The sequence below is a fragment of the Lampetra fluviatilis genome, chromosome 55, assembly GCF_964198595.1.
Source record: "Lampetra fluviatilis chromosome 55, kcLamFluv1.1, whole genome shotgun sequence".
In the NCBI taxonomy this organism is placed as follows: domain Eukaryota; kingdom Metazoa; phylum Chordata; class Hyperoartia; order Petromyzontiformes; family Petromyzontidae; genus Lampetra; species Lampetra fluviatilis.
The window spans coordinates 7,368,911-7,393,831 of record NC_136329.1 but is presented as its reverse complement, the minus strand read 5'-3'; the positions used below and the strand labels follow the sequence as shown (position 1 = coordinate 7,393,831).

Sequence of the window (24,921 nt, the reverse complement as noted above, 5' to 3'; positions counted from 1 at the left end):
ATTTTTGACCCCCCCTCGTCACACGGCGTCACAAAAAGTCAGACCTCCCTCATATATGACGGCACAAAGCTCTGCCCCCCCCAAAACCATATTTCCATTTTGAAAATAAAACATGCTTCAAATCGCTTTAAACTATTGTCATTGTAGTGCGAATTTAATGTGGCGCTGCACTCTGATGTTGTAGGAGAAAACATTTATTAAAAAGGAGTCGTCGGAAAGCTGAAATTTAGCATAAAATTCGCTTGAAAATATTCAACGTCTAACTAAAACTGCAGATGTTCAGAATATTATATTGAAATTCGGTTATAATTATTAAACACTAGCTTCACTACCCGGCTTCGCCCGAGACTTGGATTCTTGTCTTGGATTAATACACGGCCTACGTGGAGGGTGTGGGGGGAGGGAAGCGTGACGTCAGCAGGCACACTGCGTGACGTCAGCAGGTACACTGCGTGACGTCAGCAGGCACACCGCGTGACGCTGCCGCGTGCGGGTGACATCACAGATGTGACGTCAGCGCTCACTTGCCGTGCAATATATTACATGCATTATTGCGCCCCCCCCCCAAAAAATACAAAAACCTATTTTTTATACTTTTTGCATTATGTACAGTCGGGAAGCTACCCACATCCCAAATTTCAAGTTTGTTGCATGTTGGGAAGTATGGTTAAACATTTCTAACAGACACACATTCACAAATTTCCATTTTATATATATAGACTAACTTTCCTACCCGGCTTCGCCCGGGACTTGGATTCACCATGCCCGGCCGCCTTTGTCACCCCAGTGCCGATGTTCACACACCACACCAGTTACTCGTTTGAGGCTGAGTCGACCTAGGGGAGGCCCAGGACCGGTTCAAATAATCGTCAACCGGTGGTGGCCTTTGAGCGGGAATCGAACTCAGGTCGCCGGGTTCGTAGCGGACAGCAGCAGGCATCGTCAGGTTCGGGATCGAACCCACGACCTCCTGCACACCAGGCGAGGTAGTTAACATCTCCTCGCCACCGTGATGATGATGAGAGAGAGACGCAAACTCCAAATCTACAACAGCAGGCATCGTCAGGGTCGGGATCGAACCCACGACCTCCTGCACACCAAGCGAGGTAGTTAACATCTCCTAGCCACCGTGATGATGATGAGAGAGAGACGCAAACTCCAAATCTACAGCAGCAGGCATCAGGTTCAGGATCGAACCCACGACCTCCTGCACACCAGGCGAGGTAGTTAACATCTCATCGCCACCGTGATGAAGATGAGAGAGACACGCAAACTCCACATCTACAGCAGCAGGCATCGTCAGGTTTGGGATCGAACCCACGACCTCCTGCACACCAGGCGAGGTAGTCAACATCTCGTTTTCGCCAACCCACATCTCTTCGATTCACCGCTCAGGCCACTGTACACACACTCCACACGCCCGATGATGGTTGGGCTGTCTTAGTTTGGAAGGCGAGTTCGTCTTGTACGCAATCTAGCCGTTGAACGTATTTTGTCTTGTCGGTGCATCTTGTCGCCTGCTGCGATGCGAATGGGGCGGATGAGGTCGCTACAGAGACACAAGACAGATTTAGACAGAGGCACAGACACAGAGACGTGGAGAAAGACAAACAGAGAGACGTGGAGGGAGACAAACGCGGAGTGAGTCCTTCATTTCAACCCGCATTGACCAGCGTGGTGAAGTATGGTCAAACGACCCCCTCCACTCGGGCTGAACGATTTGGGGAAAATGTCTCATTGCGATTTTATTGACAGATAATTGCGATTTTATTTGCGATTAATTTTTTTAAAAGTCAAGCTTCAGTTCAATATTCACTGTGTAATAGATTGAATACATGTGATGGAGCATTACCACATGATACCATCAACATATGAACTGCTCTATATATTCTAATGCAAGGATAAGAACTTAAAATATATGAATTGCCTCCAACATGTATTTATTCAAATGTTTTCATTGAAATAGAACAGTCAAACATAGAACAATTGTTAAGTTAAATAAATAAAGTTATAATATTAAAAAAATAAAACAATTCCAATAGGAAAGTAATAGGACTTTTCAAATCGCAAAAAATCGCAGCCTTTGCGATTGGCTAATCGCATTGTTTCAAATTGCGATTTGAAATCGATTAATCGTTCAGCCCAGCACCACGGTGGCTAGGAGATGTTAACTACCTCGCCTGGTCTGCAGGAGGTCGTGGGTTCGATCCCGACCCCAACGCCTGCTGCTGTAGATTTGAAGTTTGCGTCTCTCTCCCTGTGGAGATGTTAACTACCTCGCCTGGTCTGCAGGAGGTCGTGGGTTCGATCCCGACCCCAACGCCTGCTGCTGTAGATTTGAAGTTTGCGTCTCTCTCCCTGTGGAGATGTTAACTACCTCGCCTGGTATGCAGGAGGTCGTGGGTTCGATCCCGACCCCAACGCCTGCTGCTGTAGATTTGGAGTTTGCGTCTCTCTCCCTGTGGAGATGTTAACTACCTCGCCTGGTCTGCAGGAGGTCGTGGGTTCGATCCCGACCCCAACGCCTGCTGCTGTAGATTTGAAGTTTGCGTCTCTCTCCCTGTGGAGATGTTAACTACCTCGCCTGGTCTGCAGGAGGTCGTGGGTTCGATCCCGACCCCAACGCCTGCTGCTGTAGATTTGAAGTTTGCGTCTCTCTCCCTGTGGAGATATTAACTACCTCGCCTGGTATGCAGGAGGTCGTGGGTTCGATCCCGACCCCAACGCCTGCTGCTGTAGATTTGGAGTTTGCGTCTCTCTCCCTGTGGAGATGTTAACTACCTCACCTGCTATGCAGGAGGTCGTGGGTTCGATCCCTACCCCAACGCCTGCCGCTGTAGATTTGGAGTTTGCGGTGTCTCTCTGCAGCTGTGAGGATGACCCATCGGAGTTCGCGTGATGGTTTTATAGCTCCTTGACGAGGTCGGCGAGGTTTTGCCGTTCGTTAATAGAATGAGAGGATTACAATTTTTCGTTTGTTTCCCCTTCAGATGGATCCACACTTCGAATTGCCCTTCATCAAACAAGAATACGAAGAACATCCAAATCCAGTAACAGGCTCTGACTTGACTGTGAAACGTGAATATGCAGATGATGGTGAGTGAGCATAGCTATCAAATACTATTGCAATGCTATTCGATACTGGTAGGAACCACCTGGTTCCACCAGCCCACAGGGGATTATTGTGTCCGTCCGTCCATCGTGCATCCAAAAATGGATGGGGTGGGGCTGGGTGGAGAGGGGAGGGTGGGGAGGGGCTGGGTGGGGAGGGGCTGGTCACCCCGTGGTGCCCTTATAAAACTCAATGTTTAACCTATTCACGCCGGCTTGTGCCCGCCCTCACAGTCGGCCATATTTGCGGAATACACCACGCCGCCGTTGACCCTGGCCATTGACCGAGCAACCCAACATTCCTACCAGCTCCCTCCGCAGGAATGTGTTGCATAGCAAACCACTCTGTACACTCAAATCCAATTCTAAAATGCTATACACTGCTATACAACAACAACAACAACCGCCATTCGCCACTAAGTGGCGGTGACGTCACCACGACGCTTGTGCCAGGCCATGTGCACCCTGAGGCCACGTGAAGTGTCGAACGCCCGCTGCTATACACTACACTATACACTACACTTCTGGTTAACCATCGGAACAAAGACGGTCACCGCATCACATGCTTTTAGATGCGCTTCTGCAGCTGGTCTGGTATACTTTTCCGACATTTGGAAGCCGCTGGAAGCTATACCACTCTTAAATTATCTAGATTGAAAACTCATTTCTTGAGAACTGCTTGTTGTGTTATATTTGTTGTCCTTCCCGCCTCATTTGGCTACGTACGGTGGTGCAAACGAAGTTCAACACACATGCATACGGTTGGGTTGGGGTACTCATGCAATCAAAAATGTGCATTTTCTCGTAAACGATAACGATACCTTTGTTACCAGTAGTGATCAGCTGGCGGCGGTTGTTCATCACGCGACAAATTTATGAATTGGCCGTATTGGGTGGAGGGAGGCTTTTACGACACACATTTTACTCACACGGCGATCTGACTTAAAACAACGAATTTATGAATCAACGCAGTATTTAGCGCGACTGTCCACTGTGTGCAGTGCCGGCCTTCATAGGTGCTCGCCAACAGCACTTGCCCCAACAGTCTCTTGAGGTTACACGGGGGATCTTTATCTCTTGTGTAGGAGCAGTTGAGGTGCAAGGAGATGAAGCGGGTCTGGACGATGAGAGGTTGAGGAAAGCGGTGAAAACTGAATTTGAGAAACAAGGTAAGGGCTCATTCCTACACGAAGGTTTAGCGGATCAATGAGATTTATTTTATTTTATACCGACATGGCTCGAATATTGCAACTCGCTACTCTACGGGATGTCTGGCAAAAACATTACCAAGCTGCGGCGTGTACAATCTTCTCTGGCACGTGTCGTGACGTGTACTGCAATGTCTGTCCCAGTGCTCGCCAAAACTGCATTGCACTCATTGCAAACAAAGATTGTGACCGCATTGCACGCTATCAGATGCGCTCCTGTGGCCGTCTGGAATGCTCTTCCGATATTAGGAAGCTTTTTGCGTTTAGTTTGTTGTGCTTCTCCCGCACCTCCGATTTTCACGGTTGGCTACATAGGTAACGAAAGGAGTTCAACATGCATACAAATAGGTGAGATATCACAATGGTTTGATGTTTACAACCAAAGAGGCAAACCAAGGCAATATAGCAAGAATTGTAAGCATTATGAGAAGAACTCTTGACCGCCCTGGTATTTTGACGCGTCGAACTGCCCATTCTTACCATCGCGCGTTTTCTAAATTACAGCCACAGATGTGTGGATTGTCAAATGTGAAGGAGGTAGCAAGAGGCCAGTGGAGATGGGCGATTCCCGCGGATGTGTGGATGCTCCAGACCAGAACTTCATCGAGGTGGAGTTGTCAAAGGAAGACACGTGTGAAGGTGAGTCCTCCTCAACCACTCCACTACCTTCGATAAACAGTCTCTTCTCCACGTCATGGAAAAATCGCGTTATGAAAAATGTTTTAATATAGGGGGTAAAGCACAGTCTGCGATAACATGTGAGATGTGTAACGCAGGTCTGAACAAAGACCGAGGCGCGTGGGTAGCATCTAGAAGCATCCAGCAGCATCCCAACGCCTTGTGCGATGATGATGATGATGCTACACCGAGGCAGCCGTATTATAACCACTTATTCCTACTCGTGCGACGTAGTTTTGTTCGCACGATCGCGTGACGATATCCAATTCGTATTCGCGTTGTAAAAAATGAGTTCCCTATAATACATTCATCATCGCGTTATAACCAAGTCGCGTTATGAAAACAACACGCAGCGTTATAGGAGCACAGACTTTGGCCGTTGATTTTGGAACGGAGCAGAATCATTATTTAAGTAGCCCTTGACCATAAAAAATGCAAACGTGAAATGTTAACGGTGCTGTTTTCCGGGACCGATAGTTTTGCTTCTACGCTGGCATCGGCTGATCGAACGATTCGCTCCCCTCCTTCCTTTTTGTTCAAAACAGACGAAGCAAAAGACGCGGAACTCGCGTGCGAGGGGTGCGCCGGTGGCGGAGGCTTCCCGGAGCTCCCCGGCGAGACGCAACGCGCCTGTGAGCGATGCGGGAAGGCGCACGGGGGCGCCGGCCGTCGCACGACGGTCGCCGCCGACGGCACGGAGCGAGGGCGCCGCAATTCAAACGCGCGTTCCGGACCGTGCACCGGCACGCGGCCACACGTCTGCAGGCGTCGTGGGAAGGGCTTCGAGCAGAGTTCCCAGCCGAATGCTGCTGAGAGGCGGCACGCGTGTGGCGATTGCGGGAAGGGGTTCGCCCGGCCCTCCGAATTGGTGGCGCACTCGAGGACGCACACTGGGGAGAAGCCTCACGCGTGCGCGGAGTGCGGGAAGCGCTTCGCTCAGCGCTCCCAGCTGAACTTGCACTCCGCGACGCATACGGGCGAAAGGCCTCACGCGTGCGAGGAGTGCGGGAGGGGCTTCGTGCGGCGTTCCCATTTGGTTGCCCACGCGAGGACGCACACGGGCGAGAAGCCGCACGCTTGCGACGAGTGCGGCAAGACGTTCGCGACCCCCTACACGTTAAAGAAGCATTCCGCGGTACACGCGGGAGAATGGTCGCACGTGTGCGCGGAGTGCGGGAAGGGGTTCGCGCAACGTTCGGAGTTCACAAAGCACGCGAGGACGCACGCCGGGGGGAAGCCGCACGCGTGCCCCGATTGCGGAAAGCGCTTCGCGCAGCGTCACAATCTGCAAGCGCACGCGGCGACGCACGCCGGCCGGAAGCCGTACCCGTGCGCCGAGTGCGGCAAGGCGTTCGCCCGCCGCGAGCACCTGAAGGGGCACTCGGCGACGCACACGGGCGACAGGCCACACGCGTGCGATGAGTGCGGGAAGGGGTTCGCGCGTCGCGAGCACCTGAAGATGCACCGCATGACCCACACGGCCGAGAGGCCGCACGGGTGCGCCGAGTGCGGCAAGCGCTTCGCTCAGCGCTCCCAGCTGAAAGTGCACTCCGCCACGCACACGGGCGACAAGCCGCACGGGTGCCGGGAGTGCGGGAAGCGCTTCGTGCGGCCCTCCGACCTGGAGGCGCACGGCAGGACGCACACGGGCGAGAAACCGCACGCGTGCGGGGAGTGCGGCAGGGGCTTTGCGCAGCGCTCCCAGCTGAACGTGCACTCCGCGGTACACACCGGGGAGAGGCCGCACGTCTGCGGCGAGTGCGGGAAGCGCTTCGCCCACCGCAACAATTTGGCGAAACACGCGCGGACGCACACGGGCGAGAGGCCGTACGCGTGCGCCGAGTGCGGCAAGGGCTTTTTGCAACGCTCCCAATTGACCCTGCACTCCGAGTCGCACGTCGGGCAGATGACCTGAATGTTCGAGGAGTTGTGTACTTTTCGATTTAAAGCTTTCGTGACTGCAGGGATTCATCTTCTTGGTTCTTTCGGTAAAGTCACCACGTAGAAGGAAAATAATAAAATAATAAAAACATAAAATAATTCCCACGACGTTTCGGCCACAACGCAAGCAGCCGTCTTCAGGTGGAGAACAGGTCTGTCGAGAAGGCAGATAAAGAATCAAGAAGATGCGTTTGTGTACGCTGCAAAGATTTTTTTAATATATAGAATGTCTACCGCGCAGCCAACGCCTTGAAACAGAGTCGCGTTTCTATTGACCACGGTGAATTTATGAGATAAAATAATACAAAGAGCACCAGTTGCCATTGTCGCATCATGCCCACTTAAACTCCGCACCTCGATTAGCCCGGCTGGCTACGTGCGGTGCGAAAGAAGTTCAGCATACACACAAACTATTTGTATTCAAGAGCTATTAACCCTTTCCCATTCCGATGCGCGACTAACTGGGCTCGACTCAGGCTGAACCGTGTGCACTATGAACTAGGCCCGAGCTCAGGCCTGATCATGTGTACGTCATCAGTCTTCGATGACGTGCGTGCACGTACGTCATCGGAAGATGAAATAAAAACAACTTCATCGGCACGACTTACGCCCGGGAAGGCTCCCACCACGAGGCCACGCGGGGAGGGGTGTGTGGCACAGATTTTTGGCGGCGGTCGTGTCGCTCTACGGTTCTATGCGGTGAGTAACGACGTCTTTGTAAGAACAACGGAGCCGTTCGCGCCGTTCCGAGATTCGGAACCCACCCACCACCCCGCATCTTGCAGGCGTCTCGGAGCGGGAGAAGGGTTACTAAGAGATCAGCTGTCTCGTGATCATTATCAATCCCTTACTGCAGCGATGGTCGATACACTGAGCACTGATGATCAATGTTGGTGGATCTCGACGGGCTCTACAATCCACCAGAATGAGATGACCAATGGGATGACAAACCTGCACTGAACCCGGTAATGCCAAAGGTTATATTATTTCTTTCAACGTGGGAAGCAGATTTATTTATTATGCAACGAGATTCCCTTTGCACGTAAAACATATATACATGTGTCTATCCTATTCTTAGGTTTGTTCGGTAAAGTCACGTAGGTAAAAACATTAAAAAGTAAAATAAAAATCACGACGTATCGGAGGCAACACAAGCTTCCGTCTTCAGGTGGTACCGTCACAGCCACGACAGCTGTATCAAGTAAATGAGAGATTACAGGAGCTACCACTCCGTTTATATAATGGTTGGAGAAGGTGGTGGAGTGGTAGCTCCTGCAATCTCTCATTTACTTGATACAGCTGTCGTGGCTGTGACGGTACCACCTGAAGACGGAAGCTTGTGTTGCCTCCGAAACGTCGTGATTTTTATTTTATTTTACTTTTTAATGTTTTTACCTACGTGACTTTACCGAAAAAACCTAAGAATATGAATCCTTGCAGTCACGAAAGCTTCAAATCTAGAATATGTGTCTATCCTGTCCTGTCACACGAGTCTCAAAACCTTGTACGGTGCTGGGTCATTAAACGTCCATGACAGTATTTAAGTCATAATTAAAAAATACTTTTTTTTAAACACGCTTTAATGAAATGTACCCGACTCGTAATGGCAGAACTCCACGACTCCAGGAAGTGACCCCGAAGCTTGCCATAACGTAAGGGGCCGTGGTGATTTACAGCCAACGTCAGTTGAGCGTGGACAATTAGACCCAAGCCGAAACATAACATATAAAAATTAATGTTAAAAAATATTTTTTTATGATAGAATATGGTATTGTCCTCAGTATGACATAAGTATACCAAGTTTGCAGTCGATACCACATTGGGAAGTGGGTTAAAATTGAGTTACAAGATTTGAGGATACGACAACAACAGTGAGTTAAATAAAAGCGTGTAATAAAAAAAAAAGGATGAACTTTGAGATTTATAAGGGCACGGGGGTGACATAAGGTCTGCATTGGTCTATACTATGGTAGGAACTGAGTGCTGCTTGGAAGCGAATCATTAAAGAATACATTGTTTAAATGCATGTCTATACAGGGTCACCATACTTCAATAGGGATTACCGTTCGTACAGCTATTTTAGTACGAAACTGGAGGATTTCTCCACAAGTCTGGCTGTCGCCTGATGATGCTGGTTGTAATTACTGGCGAAACGTCGAACTCATTGTCAATGTTGTGGCTTTGCTCTCCAACACAACCGGTGTTCTGTAGTAGGAACGAATTAGCACGTTCTGTTTACGTGACAAACCTTTGCTAATTGATTCTAGATTTGAAGTTTTCGTGACTGCAAGGATTCATATTCTTAGGTTTTTTTCGGTAAAGTCACGTAGGTAAATTTTTTTAAATTAATAAAATAAAAATCACGACGTTTCGGAGGCAACACAAGCTTCCGTCTTCAGGTGGAACCGTCACAGCACGGTGACTGGGTTGGGGCTGGGTGGCGAGGGGCTGGTCACCCCGTGGTGCCCTTATAAAACTCAACGTTTAACCTACTCACGTCGGCTTGTGCCCGCCCTCACAGTCGGCCATATTTGCGGAATACACCACGCCGCCGTTGACCCTGGCCATTGACCGAGCAACCCAACGTTCCTACCAGCTCCCTCCCCAGGAATGTGTTGTTACAGTGTATTATCGTCCCGTATGAGTGTTACAAAAATGCATTTACGCGATTTAGCTCCCCAAAAAAACCTAATCTCATGAAATAAAAAAAAAACCTTGTGGATGAATGATATTGGTTGAGAATGCCCTGCTTACAGTGTTAAACTGATAGGGGGGGGGGGGTTGCCAGGTGTGGGAGGTGGATGTGGACGGACAAGTGACTTTGTGGTAACCTAAACAAGCAAAGGGGCCGTCCATAAATGACGTCACGCGATTTTTGACCCCCCCCCCCCTAGTCACACGGCGTCACAAAAAGTCAGACCCCCCCCCTCAAATATGACGTCACAAAGCTCTGCCCCCCCCAAAATAAAACATGCTTCAAATCGCTTTAAACTATTGTCATTGTAGTGCGTATTTAACGTGGCGCTGCACTCTGATGTTGTAGGAGAAAACATTTATTAAAAAGTCTATTTAATTAAGTAGAACGTGTTGTCTATATTTATTTAAAGTTGCGCATTTTGATGTGACGTCACATTTCTCACCCCTCCCCCCCCCCATCGTCACAAATGTCTGACCCCCCTCCCAGGTGCGTGACGTCATTTATGGACGGCCCCAAAGCAGGGGGCGAGATCCGGCCTCGGTTCGACTCCCCTCCCCCTCGAGCGGTCGGTGTCTGCTTCAGTGTCTTGTGCTGCATCTTGTCGCTTCGATGCGCCGTGCAGAAGGGGGGTGGGGGCTTACGGAGACACGAGGAGGAGAGACAAAGGGAGACAAGAGACAGGGAGAGACATCGAGACAGGGGGAGAGAGACAGGGAGAGAGAGAGACATTGAGACAGGGGGAGACGTGGAGAGAGAGAGACAGGGAGAGAGACAGGGAGAGACATCGAGAGAGAGACATTGAGACAGGGGGAGACGTGGAGAGAGAGACAGGGAGAGAGACAGGGAGAGACATCGAGAGAGAGACAGGGAGAGAGAGAGACATTGATACAGGGGGAGACGTGGAGAGAGAGACAGGGAGAGACATCGAGAGAGAGACATTGAGACAGGGGGAGACGTGGAGAGAGAGACAGGGAGACAAAGGGAGAGAGACAGGGAGAGACATCGAGAGAGAGACATTGAGACAGGGGGAGACGTGGAGAGAGAGACAGGGAGAGAGACAGGGAGGGGGCGGTGACTAGATGAAGACACGGGGCTAGAGGGACAAACACAGACGGGGATAGAGGGACACGGGGATAGAGAGAGACAGACGTGGCTTAGACAGACAGAGACAGACACACAGAGACAGACGTGGCTTAGACAGACAGACAGACACAGACGTGGCTTAGAGACAGACACATACCGACGCGGATAGAGAGACACGTGGTTTAGAGAGACACAGACAGACGTGGCTTAGAGAGACACAGACACACGTGGCTTAGAGAGACAGACACAGAGACACACACAGACGTGGTTTAGAGAGACAGACACAGAGACACACAGACGTGGTTTAGAGAGACAGAGACAGAGACACGTCGCTTAGAGAGACAGACAGACGTGTCTAGATACAAGAGAGACGGGGATAGAGAGACACACACAGAGACACACACAGACGTGGCTTAGAGAGACACACAGAGACACACAGAGAGACACAGACGTGTCTTAGAGACAGACACAGAGACACGTGGCTTAGAGAGACAGACAGACGTGGATTAGAGAGACAGACACAGAGAGACAGACGTGGCTTAAAGAGACAGAGACACACGTGGTTTAGAGAGACACCGAGACACAGACGTGTCTTAGAGACAGACACAGAGACACAGACGTGTCTTAGAGAGAGACACGTGGCTTAGAGAGACAGAGACAGACGTGGATTAGAGAGACAGACACAGAGACACAGACGTGGATTAGAGAGACACACAGAGAGACACGTGGCTTAGAGAGACAGACAGACAGACGTGGCTAGAGACAGACAGACGGGGATAGAGAGACACACACAGACACACACAGACGTGGTTTAGAGAGACACACAGAGACACACAGAGACGTGGATTAGAGAGACACACAGACGTGGTTTAGACAGACACACAGAGACAGACGTGGATTAGAGAGACACACACAGAGACACAGACGTGGATTAGAGAGACACACACAGAGAGACACGTGGCTTAGAGAGACAGACAGACGTGAAGAGTCAACACGTGGTGAGTCCTTAAAGCCCCGCAGGTGACGACCGGCGTGGTGAAGTATGGCCTTGTAGTAGTGTATAGTGCAGTGTGTAGTGTAGTTATGTAGTGTGTATTGTAGTGTATAGTGTAGTCATATAGTGTCGACTATGTTGAACTTAAATTTCGATTTAAAGCTTTCGTGACTGCAGGGATTCATCTTCTTGGTTCTTTCGGTAAAGTCACGTAGAAGGGAAATAATAAAATAAAACATAATAATCATATTTGATTATAAAATAAAACATAATAATCATATTTTATTACAAAATAAAAATAAAACATAATCATATTTTATTATGTTAAATGTTTATTATTTTTATTATTTCCCTTCTACGTGACTTTACCGAAAGAATAAAATTCACGACGTTTCGGAGGCAACACAAGTCTCCGTCATCAGGTGGGACCGTCACAGCCGAATTAGCTGCATCAAGTGAAGCAATGATTCAAGATGTAATCCCTTATAAGCAAGTTGCTTATGCAGCTAATTCGGCTGTGACGGTCCCACCTGATGACGGAGACTTGTGTTGCCTCCGAAACGTCGTGAATTTTATTTTTTTTGTTTTGTTTTATTTTACTTTCATTAATTTTAATGTTTTACCTACGTGACTTTACCGAAAAAACCTAAGAATATGAATCATTGCAGTCACGAAAGCTTCAAATCTAGAATTTACCGAAAGAACCAAGAAGTATGGTCAAGTTACCACCCCCCCCCCCCATGCCTTGCACAGCGTGGGGTTGGAGGCATTCATCCAGCAGTAGATAGACAACTTTGTTGACGGGCACTCATGGGTCTTTGGGTGAAGTAAAGAGCCGAATGGCTCACAGGGTTATACCTTAATAAATAAAATGTAGATATAGATTCAAAGAAAATATCAAAAAACGAATGGCTCACAGGGTTATACATAATCAATAAAATGTAGATATAGATTCAAAGAAAATAACAAAAAACAACAAACGAATGGCTCACAGGGTTATTCCTCATCAATGAAATATAGATATAGATTCAAAGAAAATAAAAAAATAAAAAAAAAACGAATGGCTCGCAGGGTTATACCTAATCAATAAAATGTAGATATAGATTCAAAGAAAATAACAAAAAATATAATCAAAAACCGAATTGCTCCCAGGGTTATACCTTAATAAATAAAATGTAGATATAGATTCAAAGAAAATAAAAAAACGAATGGCTCACAGGGTTATACCTTAATAAATAAAATGTAGATATAGATTCAAAGAAAATAACAAAAAAATAAACAAAAAGCGAATGGCTCGCAGGGTTATACCTCATCAATTAAATGTAGATATAGATTCAAAGAAAATAACAAAAAAAAATAAACAAAAAACGAATGGCTCGCAGGGTTATGCCTAATCAATAAAATGTAGATATAGATTCAAAGAAAATAAAAAAAAATAAACAAAAAACGAATGGCTCGCAGGGTTATACCTAATAAATAAAATGTAGATATTTTTTCTTCTGGCAAATGAGGTTCCAATGGTATAAACTATGGATTGTTTTGACCAGATAAGGCCCTACTAAGCTATGTAGAGTCTTGTTTCAGAAGCGACCCTGGCCATCACAAATGATAGGAGCTCAACTAAAGGTTATCATCATAACGTGGACATTTATAGCAGCATCCAAAATAGCTCATAATAACAACAGCAACTTTCTGATATGCCAGTGTGTGTGTGTATATACAGGTAGTCCTCTATTTACGATGGAGATGCGTTACGACGACCCCATCGTAAGTCAAAAATATCGTAAGTCGAAGAATGCCTAGCCTACCCAGGAGTCTTAAAGAATGGTGATAATTTAGCAAAACAGAGCAATTTACTTTATAAACTATATACTGTATGTATTTATTAATTACAATACTGTATTGCACAGTAAAATGTAAAGTAAAAAAACAAGGTAAATTCTTTGCCTACCTATATGAACTGCAATTTAATAGAAAGTTTTTTCAGGAAACAATCCTATCTGCTATAACTTTTAACCTGCATTTAACGTATGTATCGTATCGTGGTAACCCTAAAATGAAATCGCTAAAGCTACGCATCATACCATGCATTGAACGTATCGTAACGTATCATATTGTACTGTGGTCACCAACATTCTGTCCGTCGTCTGCAAACTTGAACGATGTTAGGTTGTTGATGGCAATTTTGTCATATCGCCATCGTAAGATCGAAATATCGTAAGTCTGACCATCGTAACTCGGGGTCTATCTGTATAATCTGTAAGGCTCATGGTTCTGGCCAGAATCGCACAACCGCTTTACTGGACATCTGTGGGGAAAAAGAGCTTTAAGGATCATCGGATTCCTCCCACTATAAATACATTCTCTGATACTGTTGGCTTAACGGACTGTAATCCACATGAGCCCTACGGTTGGCCCTACAGTTAAACATGTGACCCACAGCTTCTTTATAAATATCGGTGACGTTCCTTCCCGACATCACGAATATTCATCGTCGATGGCTTTCTCGTCTTTGCAAGCAGCGCGCCGTGGTGGGTATGAGATGTGAACTACCTCGCCTGGTACGCAGGAGGTTGTGGGTTCCATCCCAACCCTGACGATGCCTGGTGTCTCTCTCTCATCATCATCATCACGGTGGCTAGGAGATGTTAACTACCTCGCTTGGTACGCAGGAGGTCGTGGGTTCCATCCCAACCCTGACGATGCCTGCTGCTGTATATTTGGAGTCTGTGTGTCTCTCTCTCTCTCATCATCATCACGGTGGCTATGAGATGTGAACTACCTCACCTGGTACGCAGGAGGTCGTGGGTTCCATCCCAACCCTGACGATGCCTGCTGCTGTATATTTGGAGTCTGTGTCTCTCTCTCTCATCATCATCACGGTGGCTATGAGATGTGAACTACCTCGCCTGGTACGCAGGAGGTCGTGAGTTCCATTCCAACCCTGACGATGCCTGCTCCTGTATATTTGGAGTCTGTGTCTCTGTCTCTCATCATCATCACGGTGGCTATGAGATGTGAACTACCTCGCCTGGTACGCAGGAGGTCGTGGGTTCCATCCCAACCCTGACGATGCCTGCTGCTGTATATTTGGAGTCTCTGTGTCTCTCTCTCATCATCATCACGGTGGCTATGAGATGCGAACTACCTCGCCTGGTACGCAGGAGGTCGTGGGTTCTAATCCCCGACCCCTGACGATGCCTGCTGCTGTATATTTGGAGTCTGTGTCTCTCATCGTCTTCACGGTGGCTATGAGATGTTGACTACCTCGCCTGGTACGCAGGAGGTCGTGGGTTCCATCCCAACCCTGACAATGCTTGCTGCTGTATATTTGGAGTCTGTGTCTCTCTCTCATCATCATGACGGTGGCTAGGAGATGTGAACTACCTCGCCTGGTACGCAGGAGGTCGTGGGTTCCATCCCAACCCTGACGATGCCTGCTGCTGTATATTTGGAGTCTGTGTCTCTCATCATCATCACGGTGGCTAGGAGATGTTAACTACCTCGCCTGGTACGCAGGAGGTCGTGGGTTCCATCCCAACCCTGACGATGCCTGCTGCTGTATATTTGGAGTCTGTGTCTCTCTCTCATCATCATCACGGTGGCTATGAGATGTGAACTACCTCACCTGGTACGCAGGAGGTCGTGGGTTCCATCCCAACCATTACGATGCCTGCTGCTGTATATTTGGAGTCTGTGTCTCTCTCTCTCATCATCATCACGGTGGCTATGAGATGTGAACTACCTCGCCTGGTACGCAGGAGGTCGTGGGTTCCATCCCGACCCTGACGATGCTTGCTGCTGTATATTTGGAGTCTGTGTCTCTCTCTCTCATCATCATCACGGTGGCTATGAGATGTGAACTACCTCGCCTGGTACGCGGGAGGTCGTGGGTTCTAATCCCCGACCCCTGACGATGCCTGCTGCTGTATATTTGGAGTCTGTGTCTCTCTCTCATCATCATCACGGTGGCTATGAGATGTGAACTACCTCGCCTGGTACGCAGGAGGTCGTGGGTTCCATTCCAACCCTGACGGTGCCTGCTTGCTGTATATTTGGAGTCTGTGTCTCTCTCTCATCATCATCACGGTGGCTAGGAAATGTGAACTACCTCACCTGGTACGCAGGAGGTCGTGGGTTCCATCCCAACCCTGACTATGCTTGCTGCTGTATATTTGGAGTTTGTGTCTCTCTCTCATCATCATCACGGTGGCTAGGAGATGTGAACTACCTCGCCTGGTACGCAGGAGGTCGTGGGTTTTATCCCAACCCTGACGATGCCTGCTGCTGTATATTTTGAGTCTGTGTCTCTCTCTCTCTCATCATCACGGTGGCTATGAGATGTGAACTACCTCGCCTGGTACGCAGGAGGTCGTGGGTTCTAATCCCCGACCCCTGACGATGCCTGCTGCTGTATATTTGGAGTCTGTGTCTCTCTCTCATCATCATCACGACGCCTGCTGCTGTATATTTGGAGTCTGTGTCTCTCTCTCATCATCATCACGGTGGCTAGGAGATGTGAACTACCTCGCCTGGTACGCAGGAGGTCGTGGGTTTTATCCCAACCCTGACGATGCCTGCCTGCTGTATATTTGGAGTCTGTGTCTCTCTCTCATCATCATCACGGTGGCTAGGAAATGTGAACTACCTCACCTGGTACGCAGGAGGTCGTGGGTTCCATCCCAACCCTGACTATGCTTGCTGCTGTATATTTGGAGTTTGTGTCTCTCTCATTATCATCACGGTGGTTATGAGATGTTGACTACCTCGCCTGGTACGCAGGAGGTCGTGGGTTCCATCCGGACCCTGACGACGCCTGCTGCTGTATATTTGGAGTTTGTGTCTCTCTCTCATCATCATCACGGTGGCTAGGATATGTTAACTACCTCGCCTGGTACGCAGGAGGTCGTGGGTTCTAATCCCCGACCCCTGACGCCTGCCCAGTGTATATTTGGAGTTTGCGTCTCTCTCCATGGTGGATTTTTCTCCGGGTCCTCCGGTTTTTCCCCACCACGTTTAGAATCAAGCATCACGCGTTTCGAGTGTTTGGCTGCTGCTATGAATTTCCCACGCGGTGATGTTGATAATGATGAGAAGCCGCCACTTGGATTGAGCTGCTATCATTTGTGATGGCCAGGGGTCTCATCTTGTAAAAATAAAACGTAGTTTATGTCTCAGTTTAGCAGCAAATAGCTTTAATTCGAGTGGTCTTACAATTCGTCGATGTTTGTTGAATGTACGTTGAACTTTTTTCACACCGTACGGCTTTTGCTAACCGTTTATGGGCAATGGACTAAAGACATTAATTTTCATAATCAACGATTTTTGGGTTTAGATCGCGTTATTTATAAATGTGTCAGAATGGCGAATTGCCCGATGATGCTGGATGCAATTACCAGCGAAACGTCGTACAACTCAAATTGTAAATGTTGTGGTTTCACGCTTCAACACACCGGTGGGCTAAAGCAGTGAACTATTTGTCTTTTGTCAACGTGACACTTTTTTACTGATTGGCCGTGTCGGGTGGTGGAGGGTTACGACACATTTATAAATAACGCGATCTAAACCCAAAAATCGTTGATTATGAACAATATTGGTCGCGAAAGCCTACGTGTTAAACTGACATTAATTTTCAATTTAGTATAGTGGTGTAGTGTGTTGTGTTGCATGGTGTGTGTCGTAGCGTAGTGTATAGTGTGTGAATTGTCGTATATAGTGTAGTGTGTAGCGTTGCAGTGTAGTATGTGGTGTATAGTATAGTTTGTATTGTGTATAGTGTAGTGTATAGTGCAGGGTGTATCTTATTGTAATGTATAGTGTGTAATGTGTGTTGTAGTGTATAGTGTAATGTATTTGTGATGAATGTCTTTAGCACCGTACGTAGCCATCCGTGCTAATCGGAGGTGCGGGGGGCAGAACAACAAACTTAACCCTGAAAGAAGTTCTAAAGAAATGAGTTCGTCAATATCGATGATGATTTAAAAGTGGCATAGCTCCAGTAGCTTCCTAATATCGGAAGGAAGAGCGTTCCAGACGGCTGCAGAAGCGCATCTGAAAGCGTGCGATGCGGTGACCACCATCTCTTTTTTCAATGGCCAGCCAGGAGTGTAGTGTACAGTGTATAGCAGTGTATAGTGTAGTGTATAGCAGTGTATTGTTGTAGTGTATAGTGTAGTGTATAGCAGTGTATAGTGTAGTGTATAGCAGTATATAGTGTAGTGTATAGCAGTGTATAGTGTAATGTATAGCAGTGTATAGTGTAGTGTATAGTGTATAGTAGTGTATAGTGTAATGTATAGCAGTGTATAGTGTAGTGTATAGCAGTGTATAGTGTAGTGTATAGCAGTGTATAGTGTAGTGTATAGTGTAGTGTATAGTGTATAGCAGTGTATAGTGTAGTGTATAGCAGTGTATAGTGTAGTGTATAGCAGTGTATAGTGTAGTGTATAATGTAATATATAGTGTAGGGTATCGTAGTGTATAGTGTATAACGTAATATATAGTGTAGGGTATAGTAGTGTATAGCAGTGTATAGTGTAGTGTATAACGTAATATATAGTGTATAGTGTAGTGTATGTAGCATCGTCTTTGTGTGATGGCCAGCCAAAAGCTCCTGCTGCTGTGAGAATGACCATCGGAGTTTTGCGTGATGATGATTTGTAGCTCTTTGATGAGATCTGTGGTGAGGTTCGTTTGTGGAATGAGAGGATTTCCACTTTTTGTTCGCCTCCCCTTCAGATGGATCCACACTTCAAATTGCCGTTCATCAAGCAAGAATACGAAGAGCATCCAAACCCAGGGACGTCTCCTGACCCGTTGGTGAAACGTGAAGATGCAGATGCTGGTGAGTCAACTAAACGCGTTTCTTATTTGACCAGTTTAGGCTCTACTGAGCTGCTGAAGCCACTTGGCTATCACGAATGATAGCTCAACGAAGTGACTTATTGTCATCATCATCATCACGTGGAAATGTATAGCAGCAGCCAAATACTCTAAACGCGCGGTGATGTTGATTCTAAACGCGCGAGGGAAAAAAACCGGAGGACTCCTAGAAAAATCCACGCAACCATAGGGGAGAGAGAGAGAGAGACACGCAGACTCCAAAATATACAGCAACAGGCGTCGGGGTCGGGATCAAACCCACGACCTCCTGCATACCAGGCGAGGGAGATAACATCTCCTAGCCACCGCGGTTCCCCACAATGGCGAGATGAGTGAGCGTAAACCATCGACTGTAAATTAATCATTCGCGCAGTGAAACACTCTCAATCCTAGGATGTAGCTCTGGAAATACAGCAGTAGATGCGTTCGTGAAAAGTGACTCGTCAAACGAAAAACGCGCTAAGCAAAAGCAGTATCCCTCCGTTGTAAATACAGTAGAACCCCTCTTAACGACCACCCATTAACGACTAATCGCTTAATGATAGGCCTCCATAGAGCCCAATGTGTAGTGGTGTATAGGGTAGTGTATAGTAGTGTATAGTGTCGTCGAGAGGAATAGATCGCCGTGTCGTTCGCCTTCGACAGACATAAAATGACGTCGCAACGCAGTTAATGCGAGAGTCGGAGGCTTATGGTTATCCCGCCATGAGGTTCAATTGTTTGTCACATAAACAAAATAATTGGCACCACGTGACTAACCTCACCGGCTCTGTCAGGTCGTGGAGGGTTACGCCACTTACGTGATCTAACCCAAAAAACTTTATTATGAAAGGTAAGTTCGTTGGGTAACTATTATTTAACTATGCTCTTTGGTTCTTTCGGTAAAGTCACGTAGGTAGGAAAAAATAATAGATCACGACGTTTCGATCGCAACACAAGCAATCGTCATCAGGTGAGACGACCACAGCAAGAAAAAACTGCTTAAGTAGGCGAGAGAGCTGCCGTGACGAGAGGTTATATGATATCTTGTGTTGCGATCGTAACGTCGTGATCTATTATTTTTTCTACCCACGTGGACTTTACCGAAAGAACCAAAGAGTACGGATTCCTGCAGTCACGAAAGCTTCAAATCAAGATGTTATTTCACTGGATTTTTTTTGCCCGTCCAAGGACGGGTGTAAATTGCAGTAAATCTGAAATATTCAATAGAAAAATAGTTCAGCTCATGATTACACGCCAAAAGGTGCCAAGAGGCATCCTCTGGTCTAACACCGTTTGAGACGAGGCTCGAAAGAAAGCTGTCTCTGGTGTGGTCCAATCAGTTTCAAAGACAATGCATCATCTACTATCAGAGTATGTTTTTTGTTTGCATTCTGACCACAAGCATTGTGGTTAATGCTGGCACGATTCCTTGTAAAAGGTTTCAGTTTGGTGTTTTAACATCTTAACACAGCTGTTTTGTTGCCAGAAAAAAGGGGAAAACCTATTCTCATATTTTGGTACTGGCAAAGGAGGAGGTCCCATGATGTAGTTCATTGTCGTAGGCCAAATATCATTGCCCGCGAAAATTGAGCTGTTCACAAGCACCTCCAGACCGTCGCCGCTATCACCGGGGGAACGGCCGTGGCCACGTCAATCTCGTGCCGTGTCGTTCCACCGAATGGTAACGGCGGCGAGTCGACCGCGGCGCGTGCAGGAGCTGTCGCGATGCCGGAAGATGAAGATGAGAGGCTGGGCGATGAGAATTTGAGGGTTGTGGTGAAAAGTGAAGTGGAGCAAAACGGTAAGATCCCTACCACCCCGCCCACCCCATCACCCCCACCCCGCCCACCCCCATCACCCCCACCCCATCACCCCCATCCCCCCACTCTGCCCCTCCCACCCCATCCCCCCCCCATCTCCCCCCACCCCATCCTCCCCACCCCATCCTCCCATCCTGCCTACCCCATCTCCCCCATCCTCCCCCACCCCATCCCCCCCACCCTGCTCCCCCCATCCCCCCCCACCCCGCCCACCACCCTGCCCACCCCATCCCCCCACTCTGCCCCCCACCCCATCCCCCCCCACCCCATCCCCCCCCACCCCGCTCCCCCCATCCCCCCACTCTGCACCCCCCACCCCATCCCCCCCACCCCATCCCCCCACTCTGCCCCCCCATCCCCCCCACTCCGCCCACCCCGCCCACCACCCTGCCCACCCCATCCCCCCACTCTGCCCCCCCCACCCCATCCCCCCCCAACCCATCCGCCCCCCCATAATCATACATCGAACAAAGACGGTCACCGTATTGCCACGGTGCGTTCTGCGGCAGTGGCTAAGAGATGTTAACTACCTCGCCTGGTACGCAGGAGGTGGTGGGTTCGATCATGACCCTGACGACGCCTCTACATTTGGAGTTTGCGTCTCTCTTTCTCCGTGGCCGCGTGGATTCATGTAGACCCAGGCTCGTAGAGACCCATACTACTCCGCTGGCTCTTGACACGGTTGTTTGACCACCCGAATGTGACGCTGTCGTTGTTGCTCTGCCATCTACATCGGTAGCCATTCGGAAGAAGAACAGGAAGGAGGGAGGGAGGAGGGAGGAAGAAGGTCGCGCACCCGGAGAGTTTTTCATTACGGCTCGTGGAAAATGTTTTAGCATTTTTAATCGATGGCGATTTTCTAACGAGGGTCAAACGTAACAACGGGAGTTTTCGCCGTCCTCATCCGATGTAAACTCAGGCGAGATGCCGTGAATTCTAAAAAGTAGCAGGGTGGAAACTCGGAAGGACGATCGCCCCTCCCCCCCCCCCGTGATTGAGAGACTATGGCCCCTTTTTTTCTGAATTACAGCTCCGGACGTCAACATTTTTAATGTCGACGGAGCCGATAATGAGAGGCCAGAGGATGAAGCAGATTCCTACGAAAGTCTGAGCACCACCAGTGCCGCAGCAGCAGCAGCGGCGGCGACGGCAACAGACAAGAATTTCATTGAGGTGGAGTTGTTGGAGGAGGATATTGGTCAAGGTGCGTTCCCCTTTAGATCGCAGAGATGGTGTAATCTTTTCTTGATTTGTCGCCAGTAATCTCAGTCGCACGGGATCCAGGCACCGTGGTGGCTAGGAGCTGTTAACTCCCTCGCCTGGTGTGCAGGAGGTTGTGGGTTCGATCCCGACCCTGACGCCTGCTGGTGGATTGTTTCACTCTGCTGGCAAATCGCCCGATGATGCTAATTACCAGTGAAACGTCGTACTACTCAAATTGTAAATGTTGTGGATTGACTCTACAACACACCGGTGGGCTGAAGTAGTAAACTACACTATACACTACGCTATATACTACTACACTACACACTACACTACACTATACACTACACTATACACTACACTATATTACACTATACACTACAATATACACTTCACTATACACTACACTACACACTACACTACACACTACACTATATACTACACTATACACTACATTACACACTACACTATACACTACACTATACACTACACTATACACTACAATATACACTACACTATATTACACGACACTATATTACACTACACTATACACCAGAGGTGTGGACTCGAGTCATGTGACTTGGACTCGAGTCAGACTCGAGTCATGAATTTGATGACTTGCGACTCGACTTGGACTTGCATAACAATGACTTTGTCCCACCTATGAGATGTGGACTCGAGTCATGTGACTTGGACTCGAGTCAGACTCGAGTCATGAATTTGATGACTTGCGACTCGACTTGGACTTGCATAACAATGACTTTGTCCCACCTCTGCTATACACTACACTATACACTACACTATATTACACTACACTATATTACACTACACTATATTGCACTATACACTACATTTTACAACACTATATGCTATACTACACTGTACACTATCCTACACTATACACTATACTAGTAACACATTGTTTACGTGACAAACCTTACTGGCTGTGTCGGGTGGTGGAGGATTACCTTTATTATGAATAATATTAATCGCAAAAGCCTGCTACGTGTCAAACTGCCTCCTGTATATTTGGAGTCTGCGTGTTTCTCTCTCCCTCCCCGTGGTCGCGTGGATTTTTTTATCGGGGTCCTCCGTTCTTTTTTCATCCACATTTAGAATCAACGTCACGCGCTCAGAGCATTTGGCTGCTGCTATACATTTCCACGTGATAAGGGATCATCCATTTAGTACGTACGCATGGAGAGGGAAGGGGGGGGTTAACCCAAATGCGTACGCTTAAGTATGGGGGGGGGTCTACTGACAATGTACGTACGCATAGGAAACGGGGGGGGGGGGGGGGTTTAAGCCTCGATAATAATTTGTCTACATTGGCCTTCAAATGTTTGCTTAAACACGTTAACATTATTAATCCTTGATCGTTTCTGCGTGGATTAAATATCGGCCGTTCTATAAATCCGCAGAGAGAGACACGCAGACTCGAAATATATACAGCAGGTGTCCGAGCCGAGATCGAACCCATGCAAACTCCTGTATGCCAGGCGAGTTAGTTCACATCTCCTAGCGACCGCGAACAGGTCACTAAAATCTTATTGCAAACCTAAAATCTTACCGACGCCCATTTCCGGTAACCCGTTTCCTGCCCGTGCGTCGGTTAATCAGCCTGCGCGTTTGGCGTTTTCCGCACCCGACGCAGCCGACGAAGGAAAAGCAACGGAGCTCCTTTGCGAGGAGTGCGGAGGCTACGGAGTGACGGCGACGACGGACAAGGCGCAACGCGACGACCACGACGGCGAGACCCGGCGAGCCTGCTCGCGATGCGGGAAGCCGCTCGAAGGCACCGCGACATGCACCGCCGCCGCCACCGCCACCACCGCCGCCACCGCCGCCACCGCCGTCACCGCCGCCGTCGCCGGGAAAAAGCCGCACGCGTGCCAGGAGTGCGGCAAGGGGTTTACGACGCGCTCCTACCTGAAGGCGCACGCGCGGACGCACAGCGGCGAGTGGTCGCACGTGTGCGGCGAGTGCGGCCGGGGCTTCGCGGTTCGCTCCAGCTACGAGGCGCACACGCGCACGCACACTGGCGAGAAGCCGCACGAGTGCGCCGAGTGCGCCAAGCGCTTCGCGCGCGCCTCCGACCTCGTGAGGCACTCGCGGACGCACACGGGCGAGAAGCCTCACGTCTGCGGCGAGTGCGGCAAGGGCTTCACGCAGCGCTCCAACCTGGAGACTCACTCGCGCACGCACGCGGCCGAGAAGCCGCACGTTTGCGGCGAGTGCGGCCGAGGGTTCGCGCAGCGCTCCAACCTGGAGGCGCACTCGGCCTCGCACACGGGCGCCTGGCCCCTGGCGTGCGCCAAGTGCGGCAAGGGCTTCGCCCGCCGCTCCGACCTGGAGAAGCACACGCGCAGGCACACTGGCGAGAAGCCGCACGTGTGCGAGTACTGCGGCAAGAGGTTCGCCCAGCACTCGAACCTGCACACGCACCTGCGCACGCACACGGGCGAGAGGCCGCACACGTGCGCCGAGTGCGGCCGGGGCTTTGCCCAGCGCTCGCACCTGGAGGCCCACTCGGTGCTGCACACGGGCGTGTGGCCGCTCGTCTGCGGCGAGTGCGGCATGGGCTTCGCGCAGCTCTCCGACCTGAAGAAGCACCGGCGGACGCACACGGGCGAGAAGCCCTACGTGTGCAAGGAGTGCGGAAAGTGCTTCTCGCAGCACTCGAACCTGCACACGCACACGCGGCGGCACGCCGGGGAGAAGCCGCACGTTTGCTCCGAGTGCGGCAAGGGCTTCGCGAAGCGCGCCGAGCTGGAGGATCACTCTTCGACGCACGCGGGCGCGTGGCCGCACTCGTGCGAGGAGTGCGGGAAGGGGTTCTTCCAGCGTTTCCTCTTGGAGGCGCACGCTCGGACGCATGCCCGTGAGTAAGTCGCACGTGCGACGTGGGTAGGTAGGTAGGTGCGTGCGTTGAGCTCCTTTCGCCGACGTGCGTGACCAACCGCGCTAATCGGAGGTGGTGCGGGCGGGCAAGGGGAAAGGAACAACACAACTAAACACAAATGAACAGTTCTAAAGAAATGAGTCGTATGTACGAACGTTGGACTTCTTTTGCACCCTACGTGGCCGACCCCGCTAATCGGAGGGTGCGGGCGGGAAGGGGTTGAAGGAAGGCAAACGATTCTCCGTGCGCATGCAGAGAACGCGATGGGAGTTTTCAGGAGAGAGGAGAGACGTTTTGAAAACGTAAGACCGTTGGGGGTGATGGTGCCACGCCCAACTGTTCAGCGGTTCCGAGGGGTCAGTGTGACCGGTCTGGTTTTTTTTTGCTGCTGTAAAATGTCAAAATGTGTTCATCGCAAA

At 49.2% G+C, this 24,921-nt stretch overlaps 1 protein-coding gene across 1 annotated transcript; it reads left to right on the top strand.

The window, feature by feature from the left end:
• Nucleotides 1-1,540: 1,540 nt before the first annotated feature.
• Nucleotides 1,541-24,921, top strand: LOC144949962 (uncharacterized). Its single transcript, XM_078879952.1, has 10 exons — nt 1,541-1,641; nt 2,991-3,096; nt 4,197-4,280; nt 4,824-4,958; nt 5,543-6,894; nt 11,682-11,717; nt 18,452-18,557; nt 20,292-20,378; nt 21,428-21,601; nt 23,255-24,921. The coding sequence occupies exons 2-10, from the start codon at nt 2,991-2,993 to the stop codon at nt 24,487-24,489; spliced, it is 3,315 nt and encodes a 1,104-aa protein (XP_078736078.1). The 5' UTR covers nt 1,541-1,641; the 3' UTR covers nt 24,490-24,921.

Bases quoted from the DNA above. Each gene is read 5' to 3' on its own strand.
- LOC144949962 (XM_078879952.1), top strand. From the start codon at position 2,991: ATGGATCCACACTTCGAATTGCCCTTCATCAAACAAGAATACGAAGAA. The intron at 4,281-4,823 runs GTAAGGGCTCAT...TCTAAATTACAG, and splicing joins AACTGAATTTGAGAAACAAG to CCACAGATGTGTGGATTGTC. The intron at 20,379-21,427 runs GTAAGATCCCTA...TCTGAATTACAG, and splicing joins AAGTGAAGTGGAGCAAAACG to CTCCGGACGTCAACATTTTT.